The sequence below is a fragment of the Beta vulgaris genome, chromosome 1, assembly GCF_026745355.1.
Source record: "Beta vulgaris subsp. vulgaris cultivar EL10 chromosome 1, EL10.2, whole genome shotgun sequence".
Lineage (NCBI taxonomy): Eukaryota > Viridiplantae > Streptophyta > Magnoliopsida > Caryophyllales > Amaranthaceae > Beta > Beta vulgaris.
In genome coordinates, this window is record NC_079202.1 from 37,096,203 (window position 1) to 37,109,647 (window position 13,445).

The 13,445-nt window shown below is 37.4% G+C and overlaps 1 protein-coding gene across 1 annotated transcript; it reads right to left on the bottom strand.

The window, feature by feature from the left end:
- Positions 1–8,788: 8,788 nt before the first annotated feature.
- LOC104895773 (tubby-like F-box protein 8) lies at positions 8,789–13,193 on the bottom strand. The gene is made up of 6 exons (XM_010682368.4): positions 12,889–13,193; positions 12,478–12,542; positions 11,479–11,917; positions 11,244–11,331; positions 10,574–10,706; positions 8,789–9,903 (listed from the first exon to the last, which is right to left on the bottom strand). The coding sequence occupies exons 3-6, from the start codon at positions 11,824–11,826 to the stop codon at positions 9,192–9,194; spliced, it is 1,281 nt and encodes a 426-aa protein (XP_010680670.1). The 5' UTR covers positions 11,827–11,917; positions 12,478–12,542; positions 12,889–13,193; the 3' UTR covers positions 8,789–9,191.
- Between the last annotated feature and the right edge of the window lie 252 nt (positions 13,194–13,445).

Consider the following 13,445-nt stretch of genomic DNA (forward strand, 5'->3'; position numbering starts at 1 on the left):
AGCCATAATCACAAACACAAACAAAGTACGTAATCAGCAACCCTGAGTACTACATACTAAAACATAAGTATTCCTAACATGATACTAAATAAATAACATGCAGGGATAAATAATAATAATATGATTATATAATATTCTACAGACAACTTCTACTGAAATAAACTCTAAACATCTTTTTATTACTTTAATGGAATAGTTATTGGACTTGAGTTGTCCTACCACCAATATTAAGAAGACGAAATACGGGCGCGACTCCGTATTCCAGAATAACCTGCGATATGGAGGAACCTTTGAAAAATAATAAGAGGGATGGTGATTAATCCATCTCCTAGAAAAAGTCATGGGCTACCACCATGTACTCCAACTCCTAATGTCCAACTCTAGACGTGCACAAGTCTAAAGTCTATAACTATCCTCGTTACACTTTACGTCAATTACCAATTATTACTTGTTATGACACACATACAAGCAACACATAATTAACACTCAAACATTCACAACTGAAAAGCTTTTATCTTAGGATTTAATAAGTGATCACAACTTACAACCCAAGATCAATTGCCTTTAATCTCAGTCCTTCTTATTTGTTGAACCTAGACAACAATCCAAATTACCTTTAGAAAGGCATAATTTATCAACTTACCAAATAAGGCCCACAGTCCTCATAAAATAGTGAAAATAATACTTGTACGGGAACATATGAATAACATGATTCAATCTCCATAACATATATTAATTCCTCATGTGAATTAATAAATGAAATTTCCTTCTACATGCTTGCATCAATTATTCCATACAAACATGAAAATCTTTACTCATAATAAATCTCAAAAATCACATGCTTGCACACAGGCATAAAACATGCAACAATTAATAATACCAGAAATCACATATGAACTTAATAAGTTCCTATACATGATACTTAAATTCCTTCTCCTTAAATGATGATATTAATCACATAGCACACAGGTATGTATGTACCTTGTGTAAACTAGTCGGCAGACTAGTTTTAATTCTTTAAAAGTCTCCTACAAAGTATTCTCCACCTAGAAATCAATAAAAAACTAAAATCAATACTCTTAAATAAAAATACAGCAATTCTAAAATATTTAAAATCCCTTTTAAACATCTTCAAAAGTTGATTTTACTATCAAAACTTCAATTACTAATTCCTAGCGTAGTACTACCATACTAGTAATTAAAACTCTTAAAACTCCATTAATAAAATTCTTTCTGAAATTCCAGCAACTTTAAAAATCATAAAACTCTCTTTAAACATATGTAGACATGATTAAAATCATAATCTAAATCAATCTCATAGAATATAACATGCTACTATGGTTTTCTAGTAATTAAAACCCTAAAAATCCATGCTTTAATGATTAAAACTTCAATCTAACAATAATAAACAAATCTGAATTTTTATTCTTATAATAAAACATATATACGAATCAAGATTATTTATTAGAACAGTAAATTAAAACCAATAATCATGATTAACATTAAAAGAAATCATAAAAACATAGTCTTTAGTGGAATCTTGAGAAAGAAGAAAAAAAATCAACTGACACCAAGAAGAACCAAATAACATTCCGGAAAACAGGGCTCACGGCAACAGCACAGTACAAGAACTTGGTGATTTTTGAAAGCTTTGTGACGTTTCTTGTTGAGGAAGAAATGTTACTTGAAGAATAAGAAAGAAAGAACTTGAAAGAGAGAAAAGAAAGAGAAAACCGTGAGAGATGAGAGAGAAAGATGGCTGGCGTATGGTTTGAGGGAGAGGATAGAGAAAAATATTCTTTGTGTGGGTAAAATAATTGGGTATTAGGATATTTATAAGGAGGCTTCCTTTTGGGCGTAGGAAAAGGAGATTGGGCTCAATTAAAATTGGAGATGAATAGGATAAATAAATTAGAACTCCTATCATCAAGATGACTCCTTTTTCCTAATATACTTAGAATTTAAGTTCCTCAAGTCCATTTTTTCAAATTAAATTAGTACTTCAGACCTTTTTCAAAGCATGCCTCAATAAAAAAAAAAATAACGTTCTTAAATCCTTAAAATAATTTCATTTTGACTTTTAAAATAGTCAACCTTTTTAAATAGTCAAATCATTTAAAACTAAATTATGTTTAAATATAAATATATAAATACTAAAATATATTTATAAAATCCTTTAAAATTATAGGGGATTACACCCTTCCCTTGACTAAAAAAAATGCGCGCATAATTATTATTAAAAACTACACAAATTTCCCTCGCTCGCTCACTCACTCACTTACTCTCTCTCTCTCTCACTGTCACTCACTTACGCACACTAACCAACAGAGCCTTAATTCAACCACCGACGACGACGCATCACCACCGGCGACGCATCACCACCGATGATGGTTTCTTTTACGCCACCTTCACTCCCTCCTCTTCTCTTTTCTTCTCCAAGTTCGTTGTAGGTTTCTAGTTGCATGCGCCGCCACCACGCACCATCACCGCGATGCAACACCACTTTCACTCTCTCATCTCGTTCTCTCCCGGTAATTCCCCTCTTTTTCAATTTATTTACTTTCCAAAACATTAATGCAAATTGTTTTTTACTTTCATTTTGATTACTAAAAATTGTTCGTTTAAGTGTGTGGGAGGGTGGGCAGGGGGTGGGGAGGGTGGGCGGGGTGTGAGAGGGTGGGCAGGGGGTGGAGGGTGTGTGGGGGGGGGGAGGGTGGGCAGGGGTGGGGGTGGGGTGTATGGTGGTGGGGAGGGGGTGGGGAGGGTGTTATTTTTAGTTAAATTTGCTTTTGTTATTTGATATTATGTGATTAATGTGCAATGTGGATTTTGTTAATTATAGGAAAAGAGAGTAAGCAAGGCAAATAAAGTTTCAACTATCTCTTCTCTCTTCATTTCTCGTCACTAGTGTTAAGAGGTAACTAGTTTAATTTTTTTGCATGGTTTATTTTTGTTTGATTTATTGATGAGCTGGATAAAGTTGTCTTGTATTTCAGTTTGATTAAAGTTATGATAATTTATTGATGTATATATGTTTCTTGATATGAGATTGTATGAAAATAATGTAGTTTACCTATGAATCATCATCATATACATAGATACCTGTTCAAGACTTACTCGTTAGGAGTAAGTCTTGAATAGTCCCCGGTTTGGGACGTTCGATCTCACATAGGTAGTGAATGTGTGTCTTCTTTTCAATTCTGAAGAAGTTTTTGGCTTATCGTTTCTCTACTTGGAGAACAATAGGGAAATGCTACCGGATTTCCCTTAGAATTGAAAAGTTGGCATATATTCACTAGTTAGATTAGACGTCCAAGGATGGGTTAGGTTAGAGTATAAGGACCTTCGGCTGCATGCATACATTTGAACATGTCACTATCTTAGCTTGCATGTGTCTCCGTGTGATGTGAATATCTGACTTTTTGCATGTGTATGTAATTAAATAATGATTGATACATTATAATTATTGGTTGTGTTTAATTATTAGAGGTCTTCTTGAATGAGATGGATTGTACTTGGATGTATGGTAGTCGTGAATCAATTGAGTTTGTGAATGTGGTCTCAAGATTTATATAAATTTGCATTACAATAGCAAGCATCCTATGGAGAAGTCGACTATTATTGTCCTTGTGTCGATTGTGGAAATGTGAGCAAGGTTAGTAGTATACATTTTCTTAGGGAGCATGTCTTTCGCCGTGGGTTTAGGCCTCAATATCATGTATGGGTTTGGCATGGTGAGGAGGGGAAGTATATAGGAAGCTCTAGAGTAATGAGCGATGTATGTGAAGAAAAGAAGGATTTAGAGCTCGTTGATGATGTCGAGGATGAGAATTGGGATGATGAGTTTGGGAATGAAGATAGAGATCGGGTAGACAAGATGATATACTCCCTGATGGAAATGAACTGCAAAAGTGGCACTATTATGCTAAGAAACTCATGTGTCCTTTCGGTTTAGAGTACCAGCTGATACATGCTTGTCCCAACGATTGTGTGATTTATCATAATTCGTACGAGCATTTACATGAGTGTCCGCATTATGCATTGTCGAGGTACAAGCGTGAAGGAGCTGGGGGTACTGAAGGACCACTAGCTAAGGTGTTGTCGTATCTACCTATAATACCTAGATTTAAGCGCATGTTGTCAATTAAAAAAGATGCGAAGAATTTAAGGTGGCATGTAGATCGCAAGAAGAAAGAAGGACTGCTGAAGCATTCGACTGATTCGCCTGAGTGGAAAACATCAACAGGGGGCATAGGGAATTCGGTAATGAGAATAGCAATTTGAGGCTTGGATTATGTACGGATGGCATGAACCCTTTTGGCCATCTTAGTTCTCAGCATAGTATGTACATGGCCAGTAGTTTTAGTGGTTTATAACTTGCCTCCTTGATTGTGCATGAAACGCAAGTACATCATGTTGTCGCTTCTTATATCGGGGCCGAAACAGCCTGGAAATGACATAAATGTATACCTCCAACCGCTTGTTGAAGATTTACAGAAGATGTGGAACGAAGGAGTATTAGTATTTGATGTGTATGCTAATGAGATGTTCACCATATATGCGTGCCACGCTTTTATGTACTATGAATGATTATCCAGCCTATGGGAACTTATCAGGGTATAAGACAAAAGGAAAACAACTGTGCCCAATTTGTATAGATGACATGAAGTCTACACACCTTAAGGGCTGCAAACATGTCTATATGCGCACACGAAGGCTCCTCATACGCGATCATCCCTATCGGTTTAAGAAGAACGCATTTGATGGGACAGTTGAAGAGGAAGTTGCTTAAAGACCATTAGCTGGTACTGATGTTCATAATCAGGTTAAGGGCATTGAAATAATCTTTGGTAAATCTGCGAGTAAGGTTGATGGACCTACAAATAGAAAAAGAAGTCGAATTTTTGGAAACTCCCATATTGGAAAGATCTACAGGTCAAACATTGTTTGGATGTCATGCACATAAAGAAGAATGTTTGTGAAGCTATTCTTGCGACACTTATGAAATTTCTTAGCAAGACAAAAGAAGCTAAGGCGTCACGACTTTACTTGGGAAAACACGGTCTTCGACCGGAGTTGTGGGCTCAGAAAAGGGATGGAAGGAAGAAAACAGTAGTGGGATGAAAGGGTTGATATGGAAACTCGAAAAAGAAAATAGAAGGTGGAGGATTTTGAGAGAATAATTTTCCACTGGCTTGCTACACAATGTCGAGAGAAGAGAAACGGATTGTTTGCGAGTCGTATTATGGAATTAAGGTTCCAACTGGCTACTCATCGAATATGAATCGATTTGTTAGCTTAAATGGTGAGTTGAAGTTATCGAGTAAGAAATCGCACGGTTGCCATGTCATGATGCAAGTATCTTACCGATTGCAATTTGTGGGATACTTCCAAAGCATGTGAGCATACAATTACAGAACTTTGTTCATTTTTCCATACAATATGCCTCTCTCTCTGCGAGTTTGAGTTTGGATTCTGCTCGAGGGATATAGCCCTGACATAAGCGCGGTGAATGCTACGCTGTCCTGGAGGTCGGAGACCTTTGGGGATTCCTCGTTGAATCTCTTATTGTATTCTCCCAGATCCTCATCTCTCCGTTGTCTGATAGACATGAGATGGATGCTTGTCTTTCGGTGTCTTCTTCCTGCTATGAAATTTTGCTTGAAGGCCGCTTTGAGGGCCGCAAAGTTCGAGATTCTTCCAGGGGGGAAGTTCTGTAAACCAGGTGAGAGCGAGCCCCTTCAGAGTGGTAGGGAAGAACTTGCACCACGCAGCTTCGCTACCAGTTTGCACATTCATTTGTGCTTTAAACGCTGCCAGATGGGCGATAGGATCGGTGGTTCCCCCATAGTGCTCGATCGGTGGAACCTTCACTTTGCGAGGATTGGGGGTCCGCATGATTTCCTCGCTAAAGGGAGTGATGAAGCCTAAGTTGCCCATTTGGGCTTAGAATTCCTCGCTATGCTCGGAGCTGCTTGATTATTGCTGGCTTTCCCTATTGTCCTTCTGCTATCGAGATTCCCTCCGTTCCCGGCTAGGGTTTGGGGGAACCTCTCCTCCTTTCGACTGCGCCCGTCGTTCATTTAGAACCTCACGGGCGTCCCGCTTCTGAGGTATCGTTCGTTGATGACGTGCCTCTGGGGATGGAATCTTTCCCTGCAATGGGTGGTGGGGCGGGGATGGGGATGAGAATTTAATGCGGGTGTGGGGGTACCATCCTCCCCACCCGTCCCGCCCAATTGCCATCCCTACGTGCCTCGCGTCCCTTTTATTAGGAGGAGCTCGAGCGGACCCCTGAGGAACTCGAGTAGAGTTAGGAGGGTCGAGTGCAATGACTTGAGGTTGTCCGCCGAGATGGCCTACTCGAGATTGTCCCAGGAGTACTCGAGGGATAGGGGGTCTGGTCGAAGTGCCTTCTCCTCCGTTTTGGAAGTTTAGCATCATGGCCTTGAGACTTCGCTCGAGATTGTCGATGAGGCGATCTGCGAGCTGATGGAGGTCTTGTTGGGTGACAGGGTTAAGGCTTGGTTTCTCAAGTCGAGGGAGATCAACTCGAGGCAGGATGACCCTCTATCGAGGCTCCCAGAGTTAACAACACTGGTCCCTATTTATATGTGTTGGAATATGTGAAGGAATGCTTTGTCAGGCTGGCACAAGATCTGAGACAGGTAGGGGCCACTGGGGGCTTGCCAGGTTGGCATAGGTTTTGAGAACAAGTGGGACCCACTAAGAGCTTATTGGTCCCAAACAGTAACAATCAAATTATATGATGTAAAATCATGTGTCATTTCGGCTCAACTATGTGAATTTTTTTTTTTTGACGGGAACTATTTGAATTTGTTGTTTTAGATGGTTGCATGATTTTACTTTATTTTTAAAGTTAAGGTTTTACATGTAACTAATAATATTTCTTTTGTATATTAGTGATAACTAAATTAGTTAGTAGTTAATTTGTTTAGTTAATAATGAACATTTAAAAAGGGACAAAATATTATTAGGAATTGTGGTTACTTGAGCTCCAAATATGTGAGTTAGTTTGAGTTGTGTTAAGGCAAGTAGAGACGAATATTTCCTAAATTAGTCTAGAAGTAGGCAATTAAATAAGGAGAATCCTCCTTATTATGTGTCGTGTGGTTTTAGTTATGTTTATGGAAAGTTTTGCTATGTTTCCTAAATCTAGTTATTCCTAAATTTTAGGCTAGATTTGAGGTTAGGTTTGAAGGAATATTTCCTTTCTATTTCTCTAGTAATAGGCCATATGGTGCTTGATGAGCAAGGTTTCCTCTATAAATAAGTTCATCACTAAAATACCATAAAATCATTGCTTATACTGCAATAATGTCGGGTTGAGGTGGCCCATCGACTAGCTAAATGGTGGTGCCACTCCAATAGGTCCTTTCCTTAGTCATAGCAGCTTTTTAAGTTGGATTTGTTTACGGTTTTTCTTCTAGTTTTCTTTCTTTTTAATCATGTACGTTATCTCAATGTCAAAAAAATATATATATACTACAATAATTTCTTGGAGAATTCTCGTGAAATTTTCAGACTTAAATTCACATCATTATTCATTAAAAGATTGTTCAATTCGTATTATCTTGTATTGTTACACTTCTAAGTAAAAGTTAGATAATACTATTTAGCCAATTTTCTCAATCTGAAATAAAGAGCATTCTATGACATTCTATGACCCACCTTTAAATGCACAAGTTTTCACCACCTCGACCAGTCGACCACCACAAATTTAATATTAGGCAACCAAATAAAGCAACACCAATTATCAACCATACACCTTAGACAATAGTATACATGCGCCTTACGCTATCGAGTATCGACACAAATTTCACACGCCCGGAGGTATACTCCACGAGGTCAGTGCACAATTACGCCTTTTCTCCTCTACTTTGTGCCACCAGTGGCTTGCAACATGCTCTTAATTAATTCATGTAATTACTCTAATAAGGTCATCCAGACTAATCCACTTGTAATTAACAAAGCTTAATCTTCTATTAAATATTGTTTTCAATAATTAGCAAACAATCCCACTGAGTTTACTAGAAGAAAAATATTTGACAAGTATACCCAACCCCATTATAAAAACTGTACCAAATTGCATAAAGATGTCACTCCATACACGGGATGAAAGAGGACCAAATCAACACCCACCACCTAATTTAAACCTAAAAAATCCGTTGACTATAATTACCTGCTTGGAATTTTCTTCTTGCCATAAAAAAAATGGTCCCAAAAAGTTATCAAGTGGTTCCAAGAAAATACAAAAATAGGGTAAACGAATACAAGTATAGTAGCATCAAATAATTAGGCATGGACAGTACGATTGAACCCTTATATTCAACCCATATAACCAGGTTATGATTCAAGTCAATAACACCTAACACCTTTTAAAGACATTAGTGCTATATTCATTGACATCCACACTCCAAAGTCTTAATTCAATTTTCATATGCAGGCCGTCTCATAAAATTAGGGCTCTGTGCTAGAAAAAATTATGGACGGTTATTAATTACAAGAATAATAATGTACATCAATACCTTTTTATTTACTTGCAAAAGTTTCACTTACAAGTTTTTTCTATACGAGTGGTATTTTAGATCATCCAATAATAAAAAGTCTAAATAAATTTTCAATACGTACATTGACATAAATCAACCATTTATATGATAAAATTGATTTTTATATATTAGTCAAACATTTAGGATTGAATTAGTGTATGACTAAAAAGTCAACATAACTAACTTTTTAAAATGGAGTGATAATGAAACAAGATAACACAAGCAATCTTTGACTTCATGTGCTAGAAATGACAAATTTGGCCCGAAAAAAATATGAAGTACAATGAACTAGAAATATTTGAATCGTTTCCTGGCACTATTTGTTACAACAGATCATAGAAACAACATTCAACAACAGAGACCAACGATCAACAGGTGAAAGCACATACAGCTACAACAGAAGAGAATGCAAATAGATGCATTATCAAAGATTATTTCAACCTTCTATGCACTTCCAATCGATCGAAGGTTATACAAAATGACTGTTTTAAACACCCAAACGCTAATGAACCTATGACGAAAACCCCATGTTATTATGATCTGCTAAATGTTCTTTGGACATGTTTTCTTGTTTTTTTTTTTTTTTTTTTTTGCTCATTTTTGCCACCAACTGAATTCCTACTATTCACAAGCCAATTTAGTGTCAAAGCTGCTCAAACAGATCGCAAAAGCCTGAAATGCAGAGAGAGGGTACCGGTAATCCATGGTGAACATGTCCTTGCCAACTTTCCCAAATTGAAGGATAATCTTATCATGATCTGAAGGGGCAGGCTGTGAAGGTGTTGGTGCCCCCGCAGGAGGCGGTTGTGTTGCAGCTATAAGTTGGAAGTTCTTCACTGAAGCTACTGTTACCCTCCCCCGGAAATTAAGACACCAACATTGCAACTGTTCGTGCCATCTTGGGGCCTTATTCCTAAGAACCAAGGCTTTCTCTTTGCCCTCTTCTTCTTCGTCACGCGGGCCCATAATGTCGGAGAACCGGGAGCTACTGAACTCGGTGGAGGTATCAATTGATTTAGAGAAAGACATACTCCGAAAAGAGTCCTCAAGGCATCGGGGGAGAAGCTCAGGCTGCCCTGGTACACTGCCACCCGGCTCTAGCGAGGAAATAGGGATTGACTGCATGACGCAGTGCATCCTGCGTGGTCCGCGCGTACCGAGAACATTCAGCTCGTAAGTGACCTGGGCGATATTGTAACTCCCTGTAGGAACTTTTGGGGAGACTTTTTTGGAGTAGAACCTTCTGCTCGAACGGCCTGGAGGTGATGACTGAGAGCTGTTGTGGGGTGGCTGCGTATCATAGATAATGAATTTGGTTCCCAAGAAGTTTGACCTGAAATAAGGATAAAACATCAAATTATATAGAATCAATCCATCAAAATCATTTGTATATGTGAAATCGTATAGCAGCAAAGAATAAGAAATTGAGTAGAGTAGTTCTCAATATTATTTAGACAAATTCTTCATAGCTAACATCCAAAAGTGGCAGACACTGCAAAGTGTGCATTAGAGTGACATATACCTTTATACCTTCCCACCTTGTCTATATTCTCCAAACCAACCAAAATCCAAATATAAGGAGACTAAATTGAGTGATGACACATTAGAATCAGGTATAAGGTCACAATGGTAACCACTAACCAAAAAATGGCCATTGTTTAAAGCAAAAGGATCGACTAGGTGGCATGCAGGATGTAACTCTTGTAAGCTATCAGAATTTGTTAGAAAGAATCAACTCTTCTTTTACACCTATCAGTAGAATTTATGCTCCTCTCAATCAAAGATATTTAAAGTAAAAAAAATAATCAGCATATGCACCAAAATAATCATAGCACCAAAGAAACCAAGCTCTAAAACATCTTCAAGTGAACAATATTCCTTGCAGAGTTGAAGGTGGGGGGGGGGGGGGAGAGGGAGGGACTGCATTTCAAGAGGGAGCTACCATGTTTCTCAACGAAACCATAAACTAATTAAAACAAAAGGTCCATGAAAGGCTCCATTACCTTAATTTTCCTATGTAAGTGCTACTGGACCTCGATATGTTATCTGCATCCATACTGATGACGTACTCTGTACAAGTGGTTCTCCTGGTCCGCTTCGCAGAAAGAAGAAACTTCCCATTCTCAACCAGTAAAGCTGCAAAACCGAGCAGAAGGAAAGAATTCTAAATGAGGATCACAATGTATCAAAGCTATAAAGTTCTTTATATACACACGACAAAATGCATCATCTTCAAAGAAAACTTAAAATTAAGGTAGCTAGACAATACGGGAAGACTTATTACAATTGCAGATCTCCTGAATACACTAGCTTGGCCACATAAGAAGACATCAAATTTACACATAATATTTCAAAAGGTTCATAAATCTGACCTGACTTGAACTAGGCGTTACACAGTAACCAAACAAATACCAAAAGCAAGAGCATGCCGCAGAAAGAGCATCAAGCCGCAATAGATAAATTAACCAAGGAGTCAGAGTGTCAGACAAGTCTCTCTGCCTATACTCACACTATTTTTAAATGACGTCACAACTCACAACCAACCACTTTTCTTCTTCTAATAAAAGAAAAAGGAATGAAAGATATAGGAGTTGCTGCAAATACCCACAGTTTGACATACACACAGAGCTCAGAGAGCCATAAATCAGTAAGGAAAACTTAGAAACAGCTTACCAGGGCTAAGACAAAGGAAAAGGTGGTACGTTAAGTTGGATTTATCTCGTTTAATGAAGCACTGAATGGCTCCATCTCGTGGCCCAGGCTGCAGAACATATAACATGATGTTACATTTCTTAATAGGATTCTCACTCAAAACAAGCTCAATAGTACAAGCAATAATTGGATGGCATACACGTCCCAAGAGATTAATTTCAAGAGAGAGACTCTTAAATATGAAACATCACGCTACCTGCTTTAATGAGACGGGGAAGGTTAGCTTTCCAGACAACTCCGGACTCCTAACAATTTCTTTGCACATATCCCTCCAGGATCTGCAAACAGCAGCACAAGCAACAACATGCTTCCGAGCAGGCCATGTACTTTCACTAGCCTCTAATCTCTTAATTACATCTCGTAGCAACTCAGGCGGGAGGCTAGCCCATTTGCTATTCTGGATAACAATAGGAGGGTCATGTAACTCGTGCACTGAGCCATGTGATTTTCCCCGTATATGACCAGAGAGCCTCACTTCAAAACTACGTCTAGACAAGCTCCCAAAACCGTCCCTCACATCACGGACTATACTTCGGAAAGACATGTGCTTTAATATAAATCTCTTCAATTACTTCTTCTTTAACAAAGTGGCATAAATTTATCCTTCACCTAGTGACTACTAGCCACACATACAGCTGCAAAAAACACATTCAAAATATTAAATTCCAACCCCAAAGCTTAGCAAGAGAGAAAATTAATAAAGAGCAAAGCAAGAAAAGCAGATTCTGTGGAAAAGAAAAGCTTCACATGGACTTGGAAGGAGAGCAAGCATGACATACCGCACTTTTAAAGGAAACAACTTTCTATGCTTTTCAACAATAGAAGGAGAAAACTTTTGAAAGCTTTTTAAAATTAATACTAACAATTTACATCAATCAATCAAACCAAAAAAACCTAATCTTTTAACTAGAACAAGATTCCAAAGGAGCTCTAATTCATGAAACCAATTAGAAGACATCTCAACTCAAGTTCATGTTACAAACCCAGAAAAATAAAAGGCCATTTTGCCATAAATGAACCAAAATCATTGCACAACAAAACCATAATAATTTTAAAACAAATCCTCAAATCTCATTGCTTCATGAGTCAAACCCATATCTTATCATAACAAGATTCCATATTGAAGTTTCCATAAGATCTATCTACCCAATTTTACATTTAAAGACCAAAAAAAAAAAAAGTGGGATTAGCTTACCAGTAAATGACCAACAACCACTTCCTCAAGAACACGCCAGAAGATGCAAGCTTTGAGCTGAATACCTACAACAAAGGAAATCCCAACTTCAAAAAGTGGCAAAAATAAATAAAATTTACAATATTACATATTCTTTGAAAGTCAACTAAATTATATGATAAAAATGAAGAAAACTAAAGATCAACAAGCTCCATATCTTAAATTGCAGAAATGAAGACAAAAAAAAATACAAAAGTGAGAAAAGGCAAAAATTCAGTTGAAAATGGGTAACTTTTTAACTAAAATGGATCAAACCCAGAAAATGAGAGCTTTTAGAAGAACAAATTAGACAGATCTAAGCTGAAAATGATGAAAATTACAGAAATCTGAAGAGGGTTTTTCTGCAAATAGAAAATGATGAAGATGGTATACCTTTAAAAACAGTTGGTGTTGCTGGTGTTGCTGCTGGTTTTGTTGCTGTTGTTGAGATTTGAGATCCTTTGGCTTTGCAACACGGTTTCTCTCTCTGACCCCTTTTCCTCTATCACCCTCACACACACACAAACACAGACAGACACAGACACAGAGAAGACACACTCTCTCTCTTTCTCTCTCTAGAAAAGTGAGTTTTGCTCTATCTGAAAACCGGATTCCAAACGTTATTAAATCCAACTCACGGGTTAATCATAAAGCAAGGCTGAATTTGGTGTTTATTAGTACCTACTCCTTTCTATATTTTCTTTTCTTTTCTTTTCATCAATTGTTTTTTATTTTCGGGGGCAATCAAAATGTTTTATTTGTATGTTGGTGGAGACTCTTGGGAGTACTCGTATATTGGAGTGATTGATGGCTAGTTATAACTAATTTTTGTTCTAAATTTTTAAAAAATGTGATTATAAATGTTTTAAAAAAAGTTAAATGTTCATCATTTTAATATAATACTTTATTCATCTTATATTAGTTGATATAATTTGACTTTTTATATATGA

Excerpts from the sequence above, each read along its gene's own strand:
- LOC104895773 (XM_010682368.4), bottom strand. The coding sequence starts at position 11,826 with ATGTCTTTCCGAAGTATAGTCCGTGATGTGAGGGACGGTTTTGGGAGC. Across the intron at positions 11,332-11,478 it reads TCCCCGTCTCATTAAAGCAG|CCTGGGCCACGAGATGGAGC; the intron begins GTAGCGTGATGT and ends TATGTTCTGCAG. Across the intron at positions 10,707-11,243 it reads TTTCCTTTGTCTTAGCCCTG|CTTTACTGGTTGAGAATGGG; the intron begins GTAAGCTGTTTC and ends TCGGTTTTGCAG.